Consider the following 21,112-nt stretch of genomic DNA (forward strand, 5'->3'; position numbering starts at 1 on the left):
TTACACTTTCCACAAGAAAAATAACCTCCAAAAGTCAGTTACTATAAGAGTATCTCAACTCCTCTATTCTTTGCTAAAGTCAACAGAAATATAGCAGGACAAGAGATCCTTCAATTCTTCCATGATTTTGGGGTGAAATTAGATGGAGATGTGAGTTGTTTTTTTTTCATTCATCATTAAAAACAAAATTTTAATTGAATATAAATACACCTGAACACAACCAACCAAGTACAAAGCCATCATCAGGCTACTGCTACCACTGCTAGACACTAGCTCATACCTTTTCTTCTACGGCTGTGAGCTTCCTGGCAACTTTCTCAACCCTACGCAATTTTCCTTCCTGCTTAAATAATGCTTGTGGCTTCAACATGATCACAAAAACAGTTCATCAGCTATTATACAGGAGCTTTCCTGAGTCAAACTGGCAGCTTCGCAAACCGGAGCTGGAAATGCCAGTGCTGCTAAGAAGGCAGGGGATGGAAACGTGCAGAGTATGGGTAAGAGGAAAGAACCAACCCCTTAATAGCTCAGCTTAGCTGTTGGATCATTTCAGCTCCAGCACCAAACCCCACCTCAGGAAGGCTCAGCAGGAACGTAAGCAGCAGAGGGGATTTTCATCTCTGAAGGGACAAAAGCTCAGTACAGAGAAAGGCCAACTAAGAGCTACCAAAGCACATTATCAACATGTGTCAGTAAAAACCTGCTAACAGAGCCAGATGTTTCAACCTGTGAAAACTATCACATAGAAGGATGCTTATCAGACAATTTTTGAAAAGATAATCCAGTGAAAACAAGAAGAAAGGAAGTAACTTCTGATGAGATTTTAGAGAGACAATTTAAAATAAAGGAATGGAAATCTGAGAATTGCTACTATCAGCTTGCAATATGAAGCCCAAAACAACCAGATCGTAAGACTTGTTGAAAAGTCAATTTCTGATTTTTAAAACAACTGCACTATTCACAGTCAGAGGTAGCTTTCATGGCCTCTAGAGACAAAGTATTTTGTAGCATTTTATCCGTTTTATCTCTCAACCAGCTTATAAGGGAAAATCACCTTCGTTACTACCCATCTGGCCACAGCTCTCTGACCTAGATGGCAGCACCCAGCAATGCTTTCAATTATCTCAAAGTATTTCTTTAAACTACTTACTTCCCATCTCTGACAAGCTGTCATTATTCTGAGGTTTCCCAACTCAGAAGAAGATCAGTTTAAGTAGTAAATTAATTTCACTGTTGATCTGCTCAATTTTTATCAATATTTTTAAATGACGTTTTCACCGGGCTTCGAGCTTCATAACTTGATTCACTTCCATTTTTCTTCATTTCTTTTTTTAACCCAAATTCAGCATTATCAGCAGCCTTGAAAGATTTTAGAAGCCAGAGCACTGACCTTGTAATCCTGCCCGAAGATGGAAGACTACAAATTAAGCGATGATTTGTCCACAAAAGGAGTAGGTGTGGATTTATCACACCTAGTCAGCTTTGACTTGTATCAGCCATCAGTAGGCCAGTATGAAACAATCTTCTATGCTTTCTTGGAAATTCCTAACTTCTTCCTTTGGAACTACTAGTCCAACTCTTTTTTTGTTTCCATCTTTGTCTTTATCTCAAGACATACATGTCTTTCAGAAAAATTATTCCAGAATTCCGAGTTATTGACATGAAGAATAGGTTTTCATTTCTGTATTTCAAACAACCTCGACAAGAGCTGCAAAATATCAGAAGTGCTTTCTGCCCATTCAACTCATGAGTCACACTTAAGCTCAGCTCTAACCACTTACAGTTTTAAAAAGGCTCATCTTACTTCTAGTTAACTACGCTATTTTTAATGTGAATGAAAACCACCATTCTGTTTTGCAACTTAATCAGAAGAGCATTTTAAGTCTTCAGCAAATGTGTTACCATTTACAAATACGCTAAATGTTAGCAATAACAGCTAATGCTAACCCCTTTTGAAGCTCAAAAAGCAACACTATAGCTTTTTTTTTTTTTTTTTTTAAAAAAAGGGGACTTTTACAATAATATATTGCCTATAAACTCAGAGATCACATAAGTAGTATGCGAACAACAGGGCTCTGACCAACTGTTTGGGTCAGGGAGTGGCTCTACAAGAGATGAAGCAGATCTAGAGTTGCTGCTGCTCAGACCCTTTCCGAAAGGCCCAGCATCATCGTCCTTCTTCACTATCTCTGTCAACCAGGTATGTGTCTGCTCAATCTGAGCCAATTCAGAGAACTAAAATACATACAAACTGATCATTTTTGAAAGTTTTCTTTTGGCTTATTTTATGTTCCTGAACCAATTCATAACAGGATCAGGGAAATGCCACTTTCACTGCAATGGAAGAGGCAGGAACCTGCAGAAATAGCAGGGAGGTAGTAATACAGTAATAATTAATCAGGTAATAACAGCAAATGAGACATACAAATGAGACAAACTTCCAGACTAAGAAGGAAACCAATCCATCATAAGCTAAACATTAGCTTACAAAACACAAGAATGAGTACTTATTTTATTTAAGAATCACAGAGGCTGAATTTGCTCACCTGTATTGCTGAAATATATGTATACAGAGAGCTAGGAAACAACCTTTCATGGCCAGGCTATGCATAGAGCTGTTTGATTTTCAGTGTCTTTTATGACTACAGCATACAATCAGGACCCTAGTCAATTACGCCTTCTCTCTAGTCAACTTCTATTTTACCTCATCATTATGAAAATGTATTTTTTAAAGTTCTGTAACAATAATCACAAAGTGGTTTTTCCCCATTTGTGAAGTTTGTAAAAATCGGTCACCAAGACCAAGTACAAGCGAGACCAATGCTGTATTCCACATGAAATCGGAATGCTTAAATAAAATAAAATCAACCATACGCTAACAGTCACATAACTTAAAGTCCAATCAGATAACTAAACCCCAAGAACATCTACTTCAAGAATCAGATAAATCATTTCCCTTACCTACTACATCAGCATTCCCAAATTTAATCAACTGTAAGTACAATATCAAAGTTATGGCAAAGGTATCTTTTAAATAGGGTATTTAAAATATATCGTGCTGTGAATAATCTTATGCAGTTCTCATATCAGTTACTAGGTCAGAATTTGGAAGAAAATTTTGCCATTTTGGTGAAACTTGCTAATCCCGAAGTTTTTAGTTGTTTTTGATGATCACCCGATAAAACTGGTTTTTATCAACAGTATTTTCAAGTGCTTATATACACATTTTACAGAAATTTGCCCCATTCAGCTGAACTTCAACCATCCATTTCACAAACTGGAAAAAAATATGAAAAAGTGCTTTATCTGCAATCAACTAATTAGCACTTAATTAATACTCATTTCTTCACACTTCTGAGGTATATGTTTTCAACTATTATGTGTGCTTGCTCCTGTACCTGTAGAATTCTAGTGAAGATGAAGTAGTTTGTGGTTGTAATAAAATTGCAGATTACAGTAACCATCAATTCACACTTGAAATTACCATGCAAAGAAAGCAATGCTTGCAAAAAAGATACCCATGAGAAAAAGTTTCCAGCATGTGTTCCTGTGGCCATTTCCATATTGGACCTAATACAAAAGACCCTTACAGACAGGCTATTTACAAAAGCACTGTGCAGCTTCTGAACCACCACCTCTGTAATTCAGCAGAGGGGAAAAAAAAATTGTGATAAACCTTGCCAATGTTATTGTTTAAAATCATATGCCCAACAGACTGCCATTTCCATGATTACTTAGCTCATATTCTGAAACAAAAATTCATTACATATAATGCATACCTTCATTAATTTTCCACTTACCTGGATCAACTAAAGCTTTATTAAATATTTCTTTAAGTTTTCTACTCTTCACGTTCCTGCCTTGTGCAAGATTACGATACATCTCGTAGCCTATTATCATCACACCTCCCTCATCTTGCCAACGCTGGAGCATATAGCTTCTCTCTTGGGGGCGTTTCACAGTTGCTAGTTCACAGACCTTTCAAATGGGAAAAAACATGCTTCAGTTCCTCTTAAAATTCCAAAGTAGTGGTGTAACTTAAATACCTTAAGGCATATTAATGCTAGTGATTTTTTTCAAACAAAGTGCATTCCTTAGCTTGTATTTTGAGTAGTGGAGCTTCACAATTATGCAAATCATTCAGTTATTTCATTTTTAAGAACTCTTTTTAAGCCTTATAATACCTCTAATTTCTCATCATCTTCAAAACCTTCTTGCCATTTTTCAAACTCATTCAACCAGTTCAAGGCGGTGTTCAGTGGACACACTACCAGAGCCGTCCGGAAATCCAGCTTGTCACAAAGCAAGACCGTGTGAAGAAAACTTACTACCTGCAAGAGGAACAACAAACAAAATGCCAAATTAAATGCCAAGCATTGAAGGACAGGAAAGAAACACACAGGTACATATAAAACGTACCAACCGCAATCTTACTCACACATACTTTTTCTGTTTGTTAAACAACTTGATGCTTAAAATTCAATACGTGTATTTTGATTTCATATGATTATTAATTTGGGTTGCACAGCTGCTTAAATCCTTCATATAGTGATAGAGATATAGTTTAAAATTGTATAGCTGAACTATTTGAATAGTTGAACTGTAAACCTCTCTTTACATTTCATCAATCATTTTCATAAACTAAGAATTTCTATTAAGTAATTTGTAAGCCTTCCCCCAGTAGTAACCCCAAACCTTAAATAAATTCACCTCTATGGACTTGATAACTGTGTCAAATTTCTTGAAAGTGACTTTCAGTCTTAAATTATGTTTTCCATGGTGTGTTTTTTTTCCAACATACTGGCAAATTCTGCATGGGGTTTATTTTTTTTCGGGATTCAAACCCAGGTTTTGCTCTTGCAAATGAGCTCTGAAGCAGGTTATTGAAATGCTTTCTGATATTCACCCTAAAGCCAGCCTGGGTATATCCTACAGATGATAATACCTTCTTGAGGCTTGGAAAAAAAACCTAACTCTTTTGCTGCCATTCAAGAGTATTTCTGTTGGGCTGCCTGTTTTTGAGCAATAGCAAATAAAACCAGGACTGGAGGTAGCATGTAAGAAGTCAGGAGCAGAGCAGCCAGAGATCCCAGAACAGCCCCAGCTCTCACACTGCCATTTAATGGTGAAGGCTGCCCTGTAACCCACAGCCATACAACACCCAGGAATTTCTTTCTGGATCAAAACTTGTTATCTTACAACCCTGATTCAATACACTGCATCAAAGTAATTTTAAACTGCACGACTAAGATTTGAGCACTGGGCACCAAACTGTTTTTAGATGCTCCAATACCAGAATAATTACTAGTGGTTTTGCTATCAACACAAAAGCATCTTATGTTCAGATGCAGAAAGAAACTACCCATGAAGACTCATCAGGAAAGTCCTATTAAGAGCTAAACAACAAATGGCATTATTGAGTACAGTGGGAGGACTGGCAAACAACCACGTAAGAGAAAATAAAAAAGATTATTTAGCTACAAACAGGATCCATAAAAACATTTGATTATCAAGAAGTCACAACACAGCCACTGTGTCATGTTCACAATCACATATAAAAATATCTTCCAGTGTGAAACATTTCAAGCTATTTACTGAAGTTTGAACTATATCAAGTATAAATGTACAAAGTAATCCGGGTTCCAATGCCGCACTGAAAAGTTCTACACTTCTGCACTACTTTGCAAATCTCCAGGAAAAGCTGGGATCTAACTCCTGAGGAACCATAACATGTAAATCAGGATTAAGCATGTAAAAATACACTCTTCAAGGTATGTATGAAAATTCTCTTCTATGGGATTCTGGATTGTTTTAGCAGGTGAGGTCTTCTGCCTCAGCTTCCATCAACAAAGCAAAGAGATATGCTGCAGCTGGAGTTCTAAAAAAAACAAAAACAAGAAACCAAACCACACACACTGTACTGTCCATGTGCTGTGCATCACAATCAAGATTGCAGCTTGTTTTACCTAAGCAGAACATAGAGGAATCCAGGGAATGACTGCAGTTTCTCTATTCATCTACAGCTTCGTATTACTCAAAAAACCAAACCAGACAAGCAAACAATGCTAAAAAAAAAAACAAAGCTAAACTTTCTCTGATTCACTTCTTTACAAAGCAAACCCAGGAATCTAAAGTATCTGAGGGAGCCAACTAAGCACTCTGTGACTATATCCTGCAATTCCCAGATCATGAAAAAAGATTTTCAGGATCAACAAGTCTGAAATAAAATTCATCTCAACTAGATCAGAGGAGGGCAGGATTAGGTATTTCCTATGTCACTTCACTTGCTGAAGAATCCTGAAGGCTCAATTGCAGATGCAGAAATGGAAGAATCCACCCTGAAGACTGGATTAGAGGGAAGACACAAGAAGCAGGAAGCATCTGACCCAGTAAGGCACAGCTAATGCCAGCAAAAACCAGATACCCCCTGCTAGATTTGGAGATACCTCTCTGAAGATTTTGTCTTGGAACACATCTCAAGACACTAAAACTAATAAAGGAGGACATCAAGTCAAGCCAAGCCTATGGTCTAGCAGTGTCCACGTGCTGACTATGCCCAATAACACCTAGTAAGGCAAATAAAAACTACTGACAAGCCTCATAAGCCAAACATAAAGGTGTCAAAGACCAGCTGTCAACAGCACTGTACAGCGTTTGGTTTGCTAAGTTACTACCAAGGTTGTAATGCTGGCTGTTGTCACCTGCGGATGAATCCAGCTATGGCACAAAAACGTGGAGACATCTTTCATGCAGCACGGAATTCCAGTACGTGGGTATACTGACCTCTCTAGGAATGAACAGATCTTGAGCCTTCAGGTCAGGTGAGAGGGCTTCCCAATCCAATGGGGGAAGCTTTCACCACAACTGACCAAGACAGAAGAGGCCAGTGAAATGGCATTTCCTCACAGACGCTTTGAGGATCCCATCCTCACTGTAGGAAGAAAACAACCTCTTTGAGAACCATCATCACCACGCCAAAGAGACTGCACTCCAAGGAACGACTGAAGTGCATCCAGACTCAGAGTATTTGAAGAGGGAATTCGGAATGAAGCGCTGCACAAGTGCTGGCTGCTACATCGGCTAGACTCAAACTCACCAGAGGCACCTGGCAGATCTCCTGTCAAGCGACTTTACAGCTAAGGACTGCTCCTAGTGGAGGAAGGCCCTGACTGAACCCAAGCTGAAGTCAATTCTGATCAACTCCTGTGTCCGCCGAAGTAGCAAATTAGATTTCTAATGATTCACCTCAAGCTAGAGATCAAAAATGTTCACAACGACTTGTTTCAGCAGCCACTTGTCCTGGTAAAGATGTGGGAATACGTCCCTTCTCCGTAAGCGAGGAAACACAGCATCAATGAAGGCCAATGACAACGAGTCCACAGCGGCCGTGCTTTTTATCAGCAGTGATCTTAGACTAAGAGTAAATGGCAGACTTTTTTTGGATATACACACTAATGGTCAGCTTCCTGCAGGTCAAGAGGCATTAAACAGTTTCCTTTTTGAAGGCAAGTGATGACACCACCTAAAGGCACCATCTTTTCCACCTATCGATGTAAGCATTCCGCCTTTTTAAGCACTGATAAGACTGTTGTCCTCCTTTCTTTTCGAGAGCTCTCTAAACTTTCCATTTCTCCTCCCCAAAATAAAAGGGAAAGGTTCGTCTGTCAAATGACTTCTGCTAAAGGAATTCTTGGGAACAGACTGGGCAACACGGCAGCAAGACAAGCAACTTGCCCCAGTTCTCTGCTCATAGTGATGCTAAATATGGCTAAATGCAAAACCAAAATTCATGAAGACAGATACTTGGAAACAAGCAAAAAGAAAAGGAATTCAACACTCCCAGTTCCCCTGAAAAAGTAGCAGCATGAGTACCGAGAAGCGGGGAACTCAAGAAAACTGTTCTGTATCTTTTCTTCCTTTTGAAGGTCAAGGTAACCTGACAGAGGGCATAAGCATCTTCTAAGAGACTCAAGAAAAAGAGCTACCATTGTTGTTTTACAACAGCTGCTTGGGTGATCAGTTTCAAAAGAAACATCTTAAGATGAGGATTGAGCTTCAGGTTTTAAAGACTTAATAGAAACGGGAAGCTGTTCACTGTGCAACTTCTAATAAGGCAGAAAAGTCAATTGTAACAAAATGGAAATCTTTTTAAAGAAATGCGACAGTATTCTGGTTTAGAGTTTTAAGAAGCAGTCTTCAGCAGTATAAAGGAGAAGAAACGCACTGAAATGATACTGAAGGCTTGAACCTGAAGATCTGAGAAAGCAAAGAACTATAAAGCCAAAGAAAACAAATAAAGAAGCAAAAAAAGGCTTTAAAGAGTATCGTATCTTTTTACAGCTATGGCAATGAAAGTTCCTGGTCTTATATGTTTGTGATGCACAACGACCCAGAAATAAGAATGTACATACGAAAGATTACTGAAAAAAAAAAAAACACAACAGATTACTGAAAAAAAAAAAAGCCAAAAAAAACAGAAAATAAACCAGTGTTCCCCTTCTCCAATCCAGAAGAGTCTAAATTGTAACAAAACATTGTTTATGTTATAGCACAAAACATCTGAGTTTAGACAGTAAAAGCCTGGCATAAAACAAAAAACCAGAACCCAATGAACAGATAAATATCTACTTTATCAATGCAAAAAAATCCAAAATCCAAAAACCACTGAGGAAAATAAACAATTTGAAGGGCAACGCATGAATGAAGAAGAATGAAAAAGACAGTAAAGAACGAAACCTGCTTACGGTTATTAAATTGGCTTAGAAACAGTGGTTTCTGAAACTGTTTCCTACCAGCTGTATTTTGTTATTCTGGGTTGTGAGCGAGCTACACATCATATACAATTACATATGAGTTTTTAAGTGACAATTTAAGTCAACAATTACCTTATTTAATTTCAGATTATTTTTTTTTAAGTGGAGGAAGCACAAGTGCTTATCAGAACTTGCACACCTACATACTACCAAACACAACTGCTTTATGAAAATCTTTTTACAAACCCTTTTCTCTAGCCCTCATCAAGTCACTGCCTAGTAAATTTTACTGTGTTCTGAAAGTCATTAAAAGTGCCTTTTGCTGGATCAGATTTGAGAGCAAGCTACAGACCAGAAAACAAGAAGACTTTTGTTCCTTACCTGTAATGTTTTCCCCAGACCCATACAGTGAGCAAGAATGCATCCTGAACCAGGAGACGTCTTTGTCTTTTTAACAGATTCACAACAGCAATCCCACATGAACTGAACACCTGAAAAAAAAATTGTTGAAAAATTACTTATTAATCATCCATTTTATTACGGTTCACCTGATAAGAGCAGTCACTGTAAGATCATGATAAATCTTACAAAAGCAGTGCTCAGGGTAATTATTGATTAATTTCTGTCAGATGATTAGCATGTGAGATGAGCTTTGCCTTGAAATCAATTATATTCACAGTTTTCACTAAAGATGTGGCAACTGGATTAAAAAGTACTACTGTGCAGACTGCAGATGGCTTCAACCTTGGGGGCAGGGAGAAAAGAGGAAATAGAACAGCAGTGGCAAATGATCTTGGTAATCTGCAAGAAGAAATTCTGTCGAGACAGATCAGATGTAAAGCTCTATGCTTAAAGAAAGAAAATTCAAATAAGAACTATGACAGCTGAAAAGGGAGAGAAAATATAATCCTAATAACAAAATGTGTTAACATGAAGGTCTGCTGGGTGATTTCTTCTTCTATGCCACGTATTTACTGGGGAATTGTATTCTACAATGCTATACTCAGCACAGATGAAGCTTCAACTATTGTGCCTGGTTCAGGGCACCTCCCTTTAAGATCTGAAATAAGCCCAGAAGATTCTTACTAAAATGGAAAGATATATTATGAACTTTCTGGAATTTAGAAGAACAGAATGAGCTATGAAGAAAGCTATGATTGGTCAATCTCTTCTCCTTCTTCACTAAAAGTCGAAAACGAAAAGAAGTTGGGTTAATTTGCAGTCAGGTCATGTCAAGTACCAGAAAAAAGATTCTGGATGAGAAAGCCAGGAAAATACTGTGAGATTTTTAAATCCTCACTGAAAACTGTAAAAATCAAACAGATTGTCCTCAGCAAAATAGTTAACTTATATTTGATTCTGCCTCAGTGCAGAGAGCTGTATTATTCTAAAGACTCTTCCAACTTGAAATATCTAGGACTCTTTGCTTGCAAAATAGAACTATGTATTTATTCGTGATCTCATTTGTTCAGATCCTCCAAAATAGAACATTAAACACAATGCTTTGGTATTTGCCTGCCAAGGAGTTTCTCTTATGATTCTAATTCAGATTGCACATGACACTGTGCCAGTGTAAAAAAATAAAATTAGAAAAAAAAAGTTTTAAATCTCTTCTTACCATCTACTTGGTGTGGTTTCAGTCTGGTAACTATATTCCTGTGAACCTGCACTAATGGTTCTTTTGTTTCTTCATCTTCATCTAAAACCAGCTTAGTTGTAATGGGACATTTCAGAGGTGAAGCATCTTCTATCTCTATCACCTATAAGCAGAAACAGTACATCATAGGAATACTTTACAAGTGAATAATGCCAAGCATTTGACGAACACTAGGTTCAGCAAAAACGGATATCATTATTTAAGTAAAGAGAAACCTTTAATCCTTTACCATGCATCATCAGCTTGCTTTGGGGGATTGCTTTTTCCCATGGAAAAGTAAAGCAATAGGCAACTGGAACAGCTTTCTAAAGATCTCAGTAGGCTTAAATAAAACTGCAGTGTTACCTGCAAACTACAAACTAAACTTACGGCTTACAAGTCTACATATAAGTACTTTAAAAATTACTTATCAAATTAAATTGAGGTACAAATATGACATCTTAAATGTCATCAGCAATTCAACTTCCTACCATTTTGCAATGAAAACAGAACATACCTCTCTCAACTTCTCTCTCTCCCGTTCTCTTTCTGCTATCCGTTTTCTTCTTTCTTCTTCCTCTTTAAGTGCATTTTGTGTTTCTGTTCTAAGCTTATCATCTTTAATAATCTTCCTTATTTTCTTCCTGCCTTTTCCAGGAGATTTTGAATCGTCGTTTTCTTCATCTTCAGAATTACTCTATTACAAATTAAAGTATTAACAAGAGAATTATGACACAGACCATGAAATCCTTGATTTTCAGATAAGCTCTCAGTAATTTCAATACACACTGGTAGAGTTCAGCTCGTAGGACAAAAGATACTGTTTTTTGTTTGTTTGTTTTTTAAAACGGGTAGTCAGCATGACAACAGAAGTGGCACCTTAACTATAATGTATTCTGAGATATTAAAGATAAACCCAGCTGTGCAAAAGCAGTACTGAAGGTACTGTTATCATATGGTATCAAATAATGACTTAATAAAGAACTGTTCTTGTGTAGCACCTACACTACATAGGAAAAGAAACCTTATTACTAGAAAAAACCTACTATGTGTCATCTTCTATATTTAATTTTTTTAAATTCCATTTACTTAAAAGTTGTTTTGCTTTTTGTTTCCAAATTAACAGCTAAACAAGGAAATGAGAAATGTGATGTGGTTTTTGCCCATTGTAGTGCTAGTTTACAAATTTTAACAGTTAACATTGAGAAAAGTTTTAACTTTTTACTGTGCTTTGTACAGAGCTGTTTGAGATACCCACATCCCTGAACAATTAGCATACAAAACAGGAACTCCTTTTCCCATTTATTAATTCAAAACACAATACAGTACCTTGTTGTTGTTTTCACTTGAAGAATCCTCTTGAACCTTTATACGCCTCCGTTTCTTTTTCTGTTTGTAACTGCGCTGGTTTTCTTCTGCCTCAGCTTTCTTGGCAGATCTATAATAAAGGCAGTCTTACTGACAAACAATAATAATAGATTGCCTCATTGACAAACAATGATAAAAAAATTACATGAACTACACTGCTAATCAACAGAACATATACTTCTTTTGTGCAGTCGGGGTTTTACTTCCAAATCCTCTCCTCCCCCTCATCTCACTGGACACCAACAGTAACAGACTATTCCAGACAACTCTGAAGAAGGTCAGATTCATTAAATATCAGTTTGCTACTGCAACCCACCATTCCCCAAATGACATAATTGGCACAAAAATGCTATTTGTTTTGCTACATTTTTCCTATTGGCTTATCAAATTGCCATGTACCACATGCTGTGGTGCAAATGCAAAACTCTCACATTTGCTGCAAATTTAATTAGCAGATAACAAAATTATATACAAGAAGAATTAAAGGTTTTAAGGACTGATCCAATGCCTCCAAAGTTACCGGAAGTCTTTACGTTTTACCGTCTCACTGCCTAGATGGCAGGGATGAAAAACAAAACCAAAACCCGAACACAAGGTAAGAATAGCAAAGTTTTATTTATACCTTGTTCTTGGACGCTGGTCATCTTCAGACTCACTGACTTCTTCACTAACGGCAGATTCGTGAAACTCCGATTCATTTGAATCATCGCTGCTCACTTTAAAAATGAAGTATGATTTCATGTTGAATATTATTGCAAAGTAAGCAACATGACATTTTCTAATCATACAAAGTGTTTGAGGTCAACAAGCACTGTAGAAGTTCATTTCAGATAGTACTGGACCCATTGAACATACCAAGAAGCAGCATCAGCAATATAAGGGGTACAGAGCAGAAAAGCTGAGTCCTGATTGCGTATTAGGCCAACAAGACTAAGTTTTTTGCATGAAGATATCTAAGCATGACTTATAAGCAAACAGAATTGTATTGGAAAGCTTCAGAGACAGTGAGTGAAGAGGACAGAACATAATGGGGAACAGCGCTGAACTTAAAAAAAAAAAAAAAAAAGATGATTTTTAGTTAAATAGAAGCTTTCCTTTCAAATTTTTCAGATGTCATTTTATAATCACACTTCACACATAATGCAGACAAACAGTTTACTAACAAGGTAGGCAATTATATTACTGTGTTTATGGCTTGAAGTTTCTTCAGGCACAGCAAGTTTAGAACTGACTCAAAATGTTAGGGGTTGACAAATTCTTTGCTCTTGCATGCAACAAGGAAAATGAGAAAGCTAAGGCAGGCAGCCCTTCACAGTGCCATCTGGTGTTCAGCTGAAGCTCACAACATTTAAACCAGGTGAAATTCTTTGATGACACAAGGGCCTATTAACAATCCAAGGAAAGGAGAAATCACATAAAAGGCAAGATTGATTTTCACAAGTGAGACCTACTGGGTTTCACTCTGTTATTAAAGATTACTATCATAAGACTCAACAGGATTAATCCAATTCAAAGGATACAGTAGTAAAGAGCTGTAACCTGCTGCATGCACATTTAACATTTTAAATAAAACTGTTTATCAAACAGAAAAATGAATTCAGATTTAATACACGAGGAAGCTTATGCAGAGATTAAAAATTAACAGTTTCAATTCTACATTTTGACATGCTTTGGGGTTATTTTATAGAAGTACGTTTTTGACAGAAACATTTGGATTGTGTACCTTTCCTTCTATTTCTGCGCTTCCCTTCTTTTGTGTCTTTAGTTTTCCCCTTTTTTTCTTCACCAGATTCTCCATCACTCACTGTCAGCTTGTGTCTCAGCAGTCTGTGTCTGTATCTGGGCTTCTTTGAGTCTTCTTCCTCCGAATCTGATTCAGAATTATCCTTCTCCTTTTCATTCTCTTCTGTCGGAGATAAGAGTCAGTACAACATGCACAGTGGTCATTTTTTTCTTAAATTTGGCAAGAATTAACATCAGAATTAATTTAGGTTAATTTCTCTGTTTTTCCAGGAAGATACAGACAACAACATAGAGTTGTTCCCTCAAACCATATTTTACATTGCCTGAGCACTTAAGTGTCTGTTGCAATGACTACATCTGCTAGCCAAATCACTCCTGTATATTTGCATATCCTACTGTTCTTCACAGAATATTCCTCACAAACCCACAGAATTTCTTAATTGGCTATAAAATAAGACTATTAAAAAAACAACCCACAAAGACAAAAAAATAAAACCACTTTCAGAACCGTAAAAGGGATGATAATCCTCATGATCATGTACACGGGCTTTTATTTATTTGTCTACCAGAAAGCAACATCAGTTTTTTGTTGTTGAAAATTGAAAACATTTTAATAATTTCTCAAGTGACCTTTGAAATTATGACAGGCACGACAGCACCACTTTTTTCCAGATGGGTTTGGTGCTCACCATCATCTGCTGTGTTTTCATTTTGTTTTCCAGTTTTCTTTTTTCCTTCATCCGACTCTTCATCTGAAGATGCATCCTCATCAGAGGAAAGATTGGCTTTGATTTCTTCTAAAAGCATTTTCTTGGCAATTCTTTGAAGTAAAACAGAAAAAACTATGTATTCCATTGTTCAAGCAAATCTATGAACGATAAATGTAATCCTATACCACTGAGAACTTCACAAAAAGGTTTGAAAGCTGAACAAAAAAACATATGATGAAAAGTCACTGTGATAAGACAGGATATAAAAGCAAAAACTCATGTTAACTAAATACATTGTGTTAACTTGCTTTTAGAAAGCAGATCTGTATCATGCTTGTTAAAAGTTAAGTACTTCACAGTAAGGCTGCAGATAGTTATAAAGCGTAGAAACAAACATTTCATTGTATTCATGGTCTATTTGCTCTATTTTTTTCACTCTCATCTCTTCTAATCTCTGCTGGGACAGGCACCTATGTGAATTCTAATCGTAACAAGAAGATTTGAGTACTAAGATTTGATCTTCACCATTTCCCCCTGTCAAGTTATCATTCTTGATTGATTCACATCAATGGGATTCAAATGCCTTAATTTCCCAAGGCACTGAATTTACACCATTAAACAGCACTAGTTTTAAAAACAATGCAGCACTGAATGCACGTTTTAAGCACAGAGAAAGGATTGCTGCGATATGCATTAATTCACAGGTTTTAAAACATATATATTACCCTACATCTATATAATTAGCCTTCAGTTGGGTTACCATACTAAGTGTAGGACAACTATTGCAAAAGAGATGCTGTAGTAACGGATGCAACTCATGATGTCTGAAGATGAACAGCTAACAAGTGCCTGGGGGGAAAAAAACACACTGAACCCCTCATGTAACTACAAGCGCTTGCCTTACAGTAAATACAGCAAAAAATATATATACATGACACAAAAGAGATTTATCAAACATTAGGGGACCTGAACTTTCAAGGAAAATAATAATCTTATTTCCTGTTCCACAAACTGCTCAGCTTCCCACAGTTTCATTCATCTCAGCACAAGAATGTTTTCTGCTAATATGCAAAAAAGTTATTATGGAAAATGGTTTCTTTATGTGCTCTTGCAACATTAAAAACCAAAAACCAAACAAAAAAAAAATCTGTGTGAATATACATCCAAGGGAAAATATGAAATGATGTATCAAACACACAGGAAAATAGTGGATTTATCTGAGAACACTTACTTCCACAGGGAAAAGTCCTGAAAGAATGAAAGCAGGACTTCCCCGTACTAATATTAGAAATACTATAATTTTCATTCTGTGGTTATCCATGTTAAATGATTTTTTTTTTTCCCTAGGTTAGATCTGATCTGTCCTGCCTTTCAGGAGAATTAATGTATACTGCATGCACAACGTTCAGAATGGGAAAGTTTGTGCGAGTCAAAACAACCATTTCAAACCCATGAATCTCAGCCACCATCAAGGCTTCACTTGGAGCTGCTGGAGGAACAACGATCTCTTAAATACAGCTTCTTAGGCATTAGAAAATTAAAGTTGTTACTGTTACGGGAGGACAATAAAATCGGTTTTAAAGAATTTCGTATTTCATTTTGCAGCATGTAACATATCCCTAGAACAAAAACCTTCAAAGGGTGTTTTCCCAAGGCATCCTTCCATACACTTCTAACAGTATTTTCTGTTTTTGGCTTAGTAATATATTCTCTGGAAAGATTTTAAGGCTCATGTATACTTAGTTGGTATTAAAAGATGGAAGTAAAATGGTTTAGTAAACAGCACAAAGCCATTTAAGATTGCTCAACGAGTCACAAACCATCCAGCATCCAAAACACCCTTCTGTGCCTCCCCCTCCTTTTTGTAGGAATGGCTTGCAAAGTAATTGAAATAGTTGATTAAAACTTTAAAATGCAGTGTTCTTGGTAAGCTTTTAATTCTACAATATATCAACAGATCACATTGTAAACCCTACGAACACTTACTGAAGTCCATAGATAAGTAACATCCTCTTCTGAAAGTTTTTGCATTAGGTCCTTCCAGAGGATTTGGAAAAGGGACTGCCTTTTTATTTTTAAAATAATCATCACAACGTGTGTATATAAGAAATTAAGACTATGTTTCTTCCATCTTTTAACGGTTTGAAGAACTTTCTGTTGAAATTGCTTGAAATGCCACCGGTTGGCTTTTTTAGAAAGCTTTTCACATAAACTATCAACACAGAATCCTACTCCAGGAAATGGAGACAGAAGCAGTTTGGTCAATTTTCTCGTTTAAAAACCAACAAGAATATCACCAAAGGTTTTTTTGGCTAGAGGATAAAAAGCAGCAAAACTAAAAAGAACTGCAAAATTTTCAAATGAAATCCTGAATGTACTGCCTAGTAACACTCCCTCTGACTAACTTCATGTCATGCTCAATTGTATTAGCAAAATTAACAAACTTTGAATGTGGATAATGATACTTACCTTTCATATAAGTCACCTTTAAAAAATCATTTATTTTTAAACAAAGATTGACTTCGGTTCTTAAGAAGAGAAGATGGGCATTTTTATTTGCTCTTTACTTCCGCGAAATGTTTAAGAAAAAAATTAACCGCAAATGCATCATTCACCAAAAAAAAACCATGCATAAAATAGAGTGTCCATAAACAAAAGATGCTGCTCTTTACCTACTGATCATCCTCATAACCACCAATCATCTTGACCTCTTCCGACTGGACAGGTTTATTAGTTTCTAATTAATTATCATAATCTTGATTAAAAAATTAATGCTTTTATACTCTGAGATACATATTTTTAGCTAGGATAAAGATTCAACCCCTTTGAATCAAACAGAAATGGAACTGTTTGCTTAGCGAAAACACCTACATTCTCTTCAATGCTGGTATGATGTTGGGCAAAAACTGTAACACATTGTTCAGACATGTTCAGAACTTAAAAGATTCCTACTTTTTATGTAACCGCAAAACTGATTAGAATTAAACGCGTAAGCAATATTAGAACCAAAGAGATTAACCCTTATAAATGCATCTGAAAAAATGACTGGTGTAACAAATGGCTTAAATGATACAGAGGAAATTGAGTACTGAACTCTTTAAATTTGTTTTCAAGTTAAAATATGTCACTCAGAATAATATAGCACATTTCTATTTTAAGATGTAAAACCATTTAAAGTGAACGGGTTTCCAAGCAAGGAAATGGAATGCTCTTGATTTAACATTTGCAGGAACATCAAACTGCAAGTACCAAGAAAAAAAAAAAGTCATGGTAGTGTGAAAACTCCTCCCTTCCCATTCTCCCAGAGAAACCCATAAAAAACAAAAGATACTGTAATATTTAAGGATAGCGTGAAGGATTTAGAACATACTCTTGGCCAACCAGATTTGAACACTACAAAGAACATTAAATAAGAAAAAGCACAGAGCTGCGTGACCTCCAGCAAAGGACTTCAGGTAGTGAAAACCCCTGCTTTTCATTCATTTCTGCCACAGTGCTACTGCGATCTTGAGCGTGTCCTGTTGCCTAGACCCACTCCATTTTTATCTAAACATATTGTAAGATTTGTAAGAAGGACATTTTTCCAATTTTACGCAGTGCCTTAAAGAAGGGGGCTATAATCCCACCAGGACATATACACCATCTCCAGAACAATAAGTATATATGTTTAATTTTATATAAATCATTATTTAAATACACTACACTTTTGGAAGAACGATACTGAAAACACAAGTTTATAAATGAATTGGTTACCATGTATTTTCTAACTTACACTAAAGGAAAATACCATTTGAAAACAAGAGGCAAATAGGAAGTTACCTAGGAGTTACTTATTCAAAGCACAGGACTACCTTAAATTACCCTTCAGACATTTCAGCAAAAATGGAATAGTAGGTGCAGCCTCTCGTGATGTGGAGTTAAGTCCACAGGATAATTTGCACCATTGTTGTTTATGAATTTTAGAGTGCCAATATGATGGACTCGTAGCTTGTCAAAAACCTTGATGAGACAATGCTACATTGTAAAATAATTTTCTTTTTAAGAGTTTAAAATATTATTTGAATGTAATGTATTATTATTACCAATTAGATATCAACTCACACGTAGTGTTCATAAATACCTACTTATTGTATGTAGAAATAAAGTTGCCCAAAATAAGCCTTTGAGGACAAAAAAGAAAAAAGCCACATCGTGTGGCTAATAAATGCCACCTTTCTTTCAACTAGAGCATTCCTGCATTAAATGGGCTGCTGGTACATTACTGAAAATTTAGATCCATTTAAAACATATTTTGGGAGATGAATGTTTGGATGGAATGTCATACATGTTTTAAAAAAGTCAAAACTGCCAAACACCTTCTTCTAAACACTGTACTGTCTTTGTTGAAACAGTCTGATTTTCAAGCTGTCAGAGTTGTATTAAATTAAATGCTTGGACAAGAAAAATGTTTTACAAAAATTTATTGCATCCATCAAATACTTAAAGGCATTCTGCATTAAATACACTATTTACTTCTTAATAAACAAAACTACTGCAAACATATTAAACAGTACCATTTGAAAGATCAGAAGGACCAGTAATAGGTAATTACACAACATAAGATGAAAGCATACAGCACTGTCTGTCATATTATGACCCACTTGGATATTGCATTTTGGCAAAAATGATTTCAAGACTATTAATATTCGTGTCATGCACATCCAAAGGTATGCAAATACAGAACATCTAAACTAGAGACTTGCAAACATGAAAGCTCCCACACTACAAATACCCAGTAGGTACTACATACCCTCTTTGGCCTGGAAGAAAATAGGCAACTTATCTGAATAGTAGGTAAACTATTTAAACACTTTGTGTTGAGTAAACAGAAAAACAAGCTTTTAACTTCTGGAAATTTGTTCCATCTTTTTACATTTTATCTCTCTGATTTTGGTGCTAAGTACATTGCATGCTGAATGTAAAATTAGACTGCAGTTACCAGTTAACATGTCTGAAGGTTGACAAAACTGTTCATTGACAAAATACCTCCCCGTATCATAAATATATATTCAAAATATTCCCTAAATATAAACTTAAACAAATATTCAGCTTTAAAAGAAATTACAGAAACTGATTTTTAGAACCTAATTTGATATTACTGATTTGTTCGTTATCAGTTGGGTTAACTCTTCAACTAATGGTGAAGGTCTGTCAGTAACATTTGTACTGTGAACACTGAACTTTGACAAAGTGTATTGGCTTAGTTATCCACCAGGAACACTTAAGAAACAAGCAAAAAAGAAAAAAAAAAATCAAAACAGGACTGAAATTAAAGCATCATTTAAAAAAAACTTGTATTACCATTGCTTACACGTTCTGCTTATGACCCTGTGCTGTCAAGACCCTAAAGAGCATCTTTCTTTAAAAGTTAAATTGATTAAATTTGATGACTGAAACTACATCATCAGCACCATTTTGATGCCAAACTGAGGTCCGTAAAGGATATAAACCAGTGTTTGTAAAATTTACTTCAGCCATATACCAAAAGATACAACTCCGTGAAACAAAGATACCATGTTCCAAACTAGTAAGGCTCAGAAGCAGAAAAAGACTCCATCAGCAATTGTGCAAAGCTACAAAGCTGGTCCCATACATGCTATATGGCAAAAAAAATCAGTTTCTGAAATACTGTATAAAAATTTGTTGAACAGCTCTTTAGTCTAACTACAGTAAGTTCAAAAATCAAACTCTAGCTCATAACTGATCAATACTTTATGTTGTGCATTCACTCGTTAGGAAATGAAGCTTTTACATTTTCTAGCCAGGCTAATTTTGATACCTACAATGGTATTGGTAAAATATGACGTCTTAACAAACTAACTGTATCTTACATAGATTTGTTTTTATTGAACTCAAACTGAAGCAATACATAAGCCACAAATCTGAGAACACTTATGCAAGACTAAAAATTTATATGCATACTGAGTCTCTTTGATACTCTATGCACAAGTGCTTGTAGAATCAGGTCCTTAGCTAACACATTAGTGACTTCAGTTTTTCTTTAATGGATTAAAAACTCATTTTAATTAACAGCTGAAAGTATCTGTAATACTGCTTTCTCCACAGTTTTCTCTTTATTGAGAAAAGACGTTTCAAATAAAAAAAGGTAAATTAGACAAAAGCAATAACCAAGTGCAATCTGTAAAGATCTCAGCACTGCATATTGCACAGATGCAAATTTTTACCTTCTACTCACTAGCTGAAATTCACATTTGTCAGAAGTAGGTTTTAGACCTGCCTGAATGAAAACACTTGTCACAAAACCCACATTTTTCAATGGGAACATAAAATGGACAGTGCTGCAGTGCATTTATAACACACCCTATGCAAGGTGTGTTAGCTAACACTTCTAAATACTTTCTTTGCATTTCTGGATTTTGGCCTCTGTTTTCTGGCCCCTTGTTCAAACTTGCGGGAAGCCTGTGAGCGAGTCTTTACAAGGCAGGCAGTCCTGGTTTTTACAACCTGCTTGCTCTTCCGTTGCGCCGGTTTGCGCCCACGCCTAGGGTGTGTTATAATCTTTTTTAAGTCCTTATGGATGGAATCATACCTATTCTCAGGATCGTCATCATCATCATCTTCCTCCTCCTCCATTGGAACAGCCCTTGATTTAGGGTCTCCCTCATCTCCTGGGGGAGGAAGGGGAAACAAACAAAATAAGAAAACACTTGATACACGTAAAAGCAGCAATAAACAATACAGCACATGAACTATTATCTCCATCAAGGTATCCCATAGTAGCCAGGCTGGAACTAGAGCATCTTCAAGGTCCCTTTCAACCCAAACCATTCTGTAATTCTATGGTCAAGAATTCCCATGTAAAAATAGCTTGTTAACACCACAACTTTTTCACTATATAACCA

General features: G+C 36.2%; 1 protein-coding gene across 9 annotated transcripts in view; it reads right to left on the minus strand.

Annotated features, from left to right (window-relative positions):
• The window catches only part of ATRX (ATRX chromatin remodeler), an 86,085-nt gene that overhangs the window by 33,857 nt on the left and 31,116 nt on the right, over positions 1-21,112 (minus strand). For 7 of the 9 annotated variants that reach the window (XM_040572677.1, XM_040572672.1, XM_040572679.1 and 4 more), the window contains 10 exons: positions 20,800-20,878; positions 14,190-14,320; positions 13,481-13,663; positions 12,380-12,473; positions 11,719-11,827; positions 10,907-11,086; positions 10,372-10,513; positions 9,135-9,244; positions 4,185-4,331; positions 3,801-3,978 (listed from right to left, as the gene is read on the minus strand). In XM_040572677.1, coding sequence (XP_040428611.1) covers positions 3,801-3,978; positions 4,185-4,331; positions 9,135-9,244; positions 10,372-10,513; positions 10,907-11,086; positions 11,719-11,827; positions 12,380-12,473; positions 13,481-13,663; positions 14,190-14,320; positions 20,800-20,878 — 1,353 coding nt within the window. The remainder of the gene's footprint in view (positions 1-3,800; positions 3,979-4,184; positions 4,332-9,134; positions 9,245-10,371; positions 10,514-10,906; positions 11,087-11,718; positions 11,828-12,379; positions 12,474-13,480; positions 13,664-14,189; positions 14,321-20,799; positions 20,879-21,112) is intronic. The other 2 variants (XM_040572681.1, XM_040572673.1) reach the window with 1 other exon arrangement.

Source organism: Cygnus olor, chromosome 13 (genome assembly GCF_009769625.2).
Source record: "Cygnus olor isolate bCygOlo1 chromosome 13, bCygOlo1.pri.v2, whole genome shotgun sequence".
Taxonomy (NCBI): Eukaryota; Metazoa; Chordata; class Aves; order Anseriformes; family Anatidae; genus Cygnus; species Cygnus olor.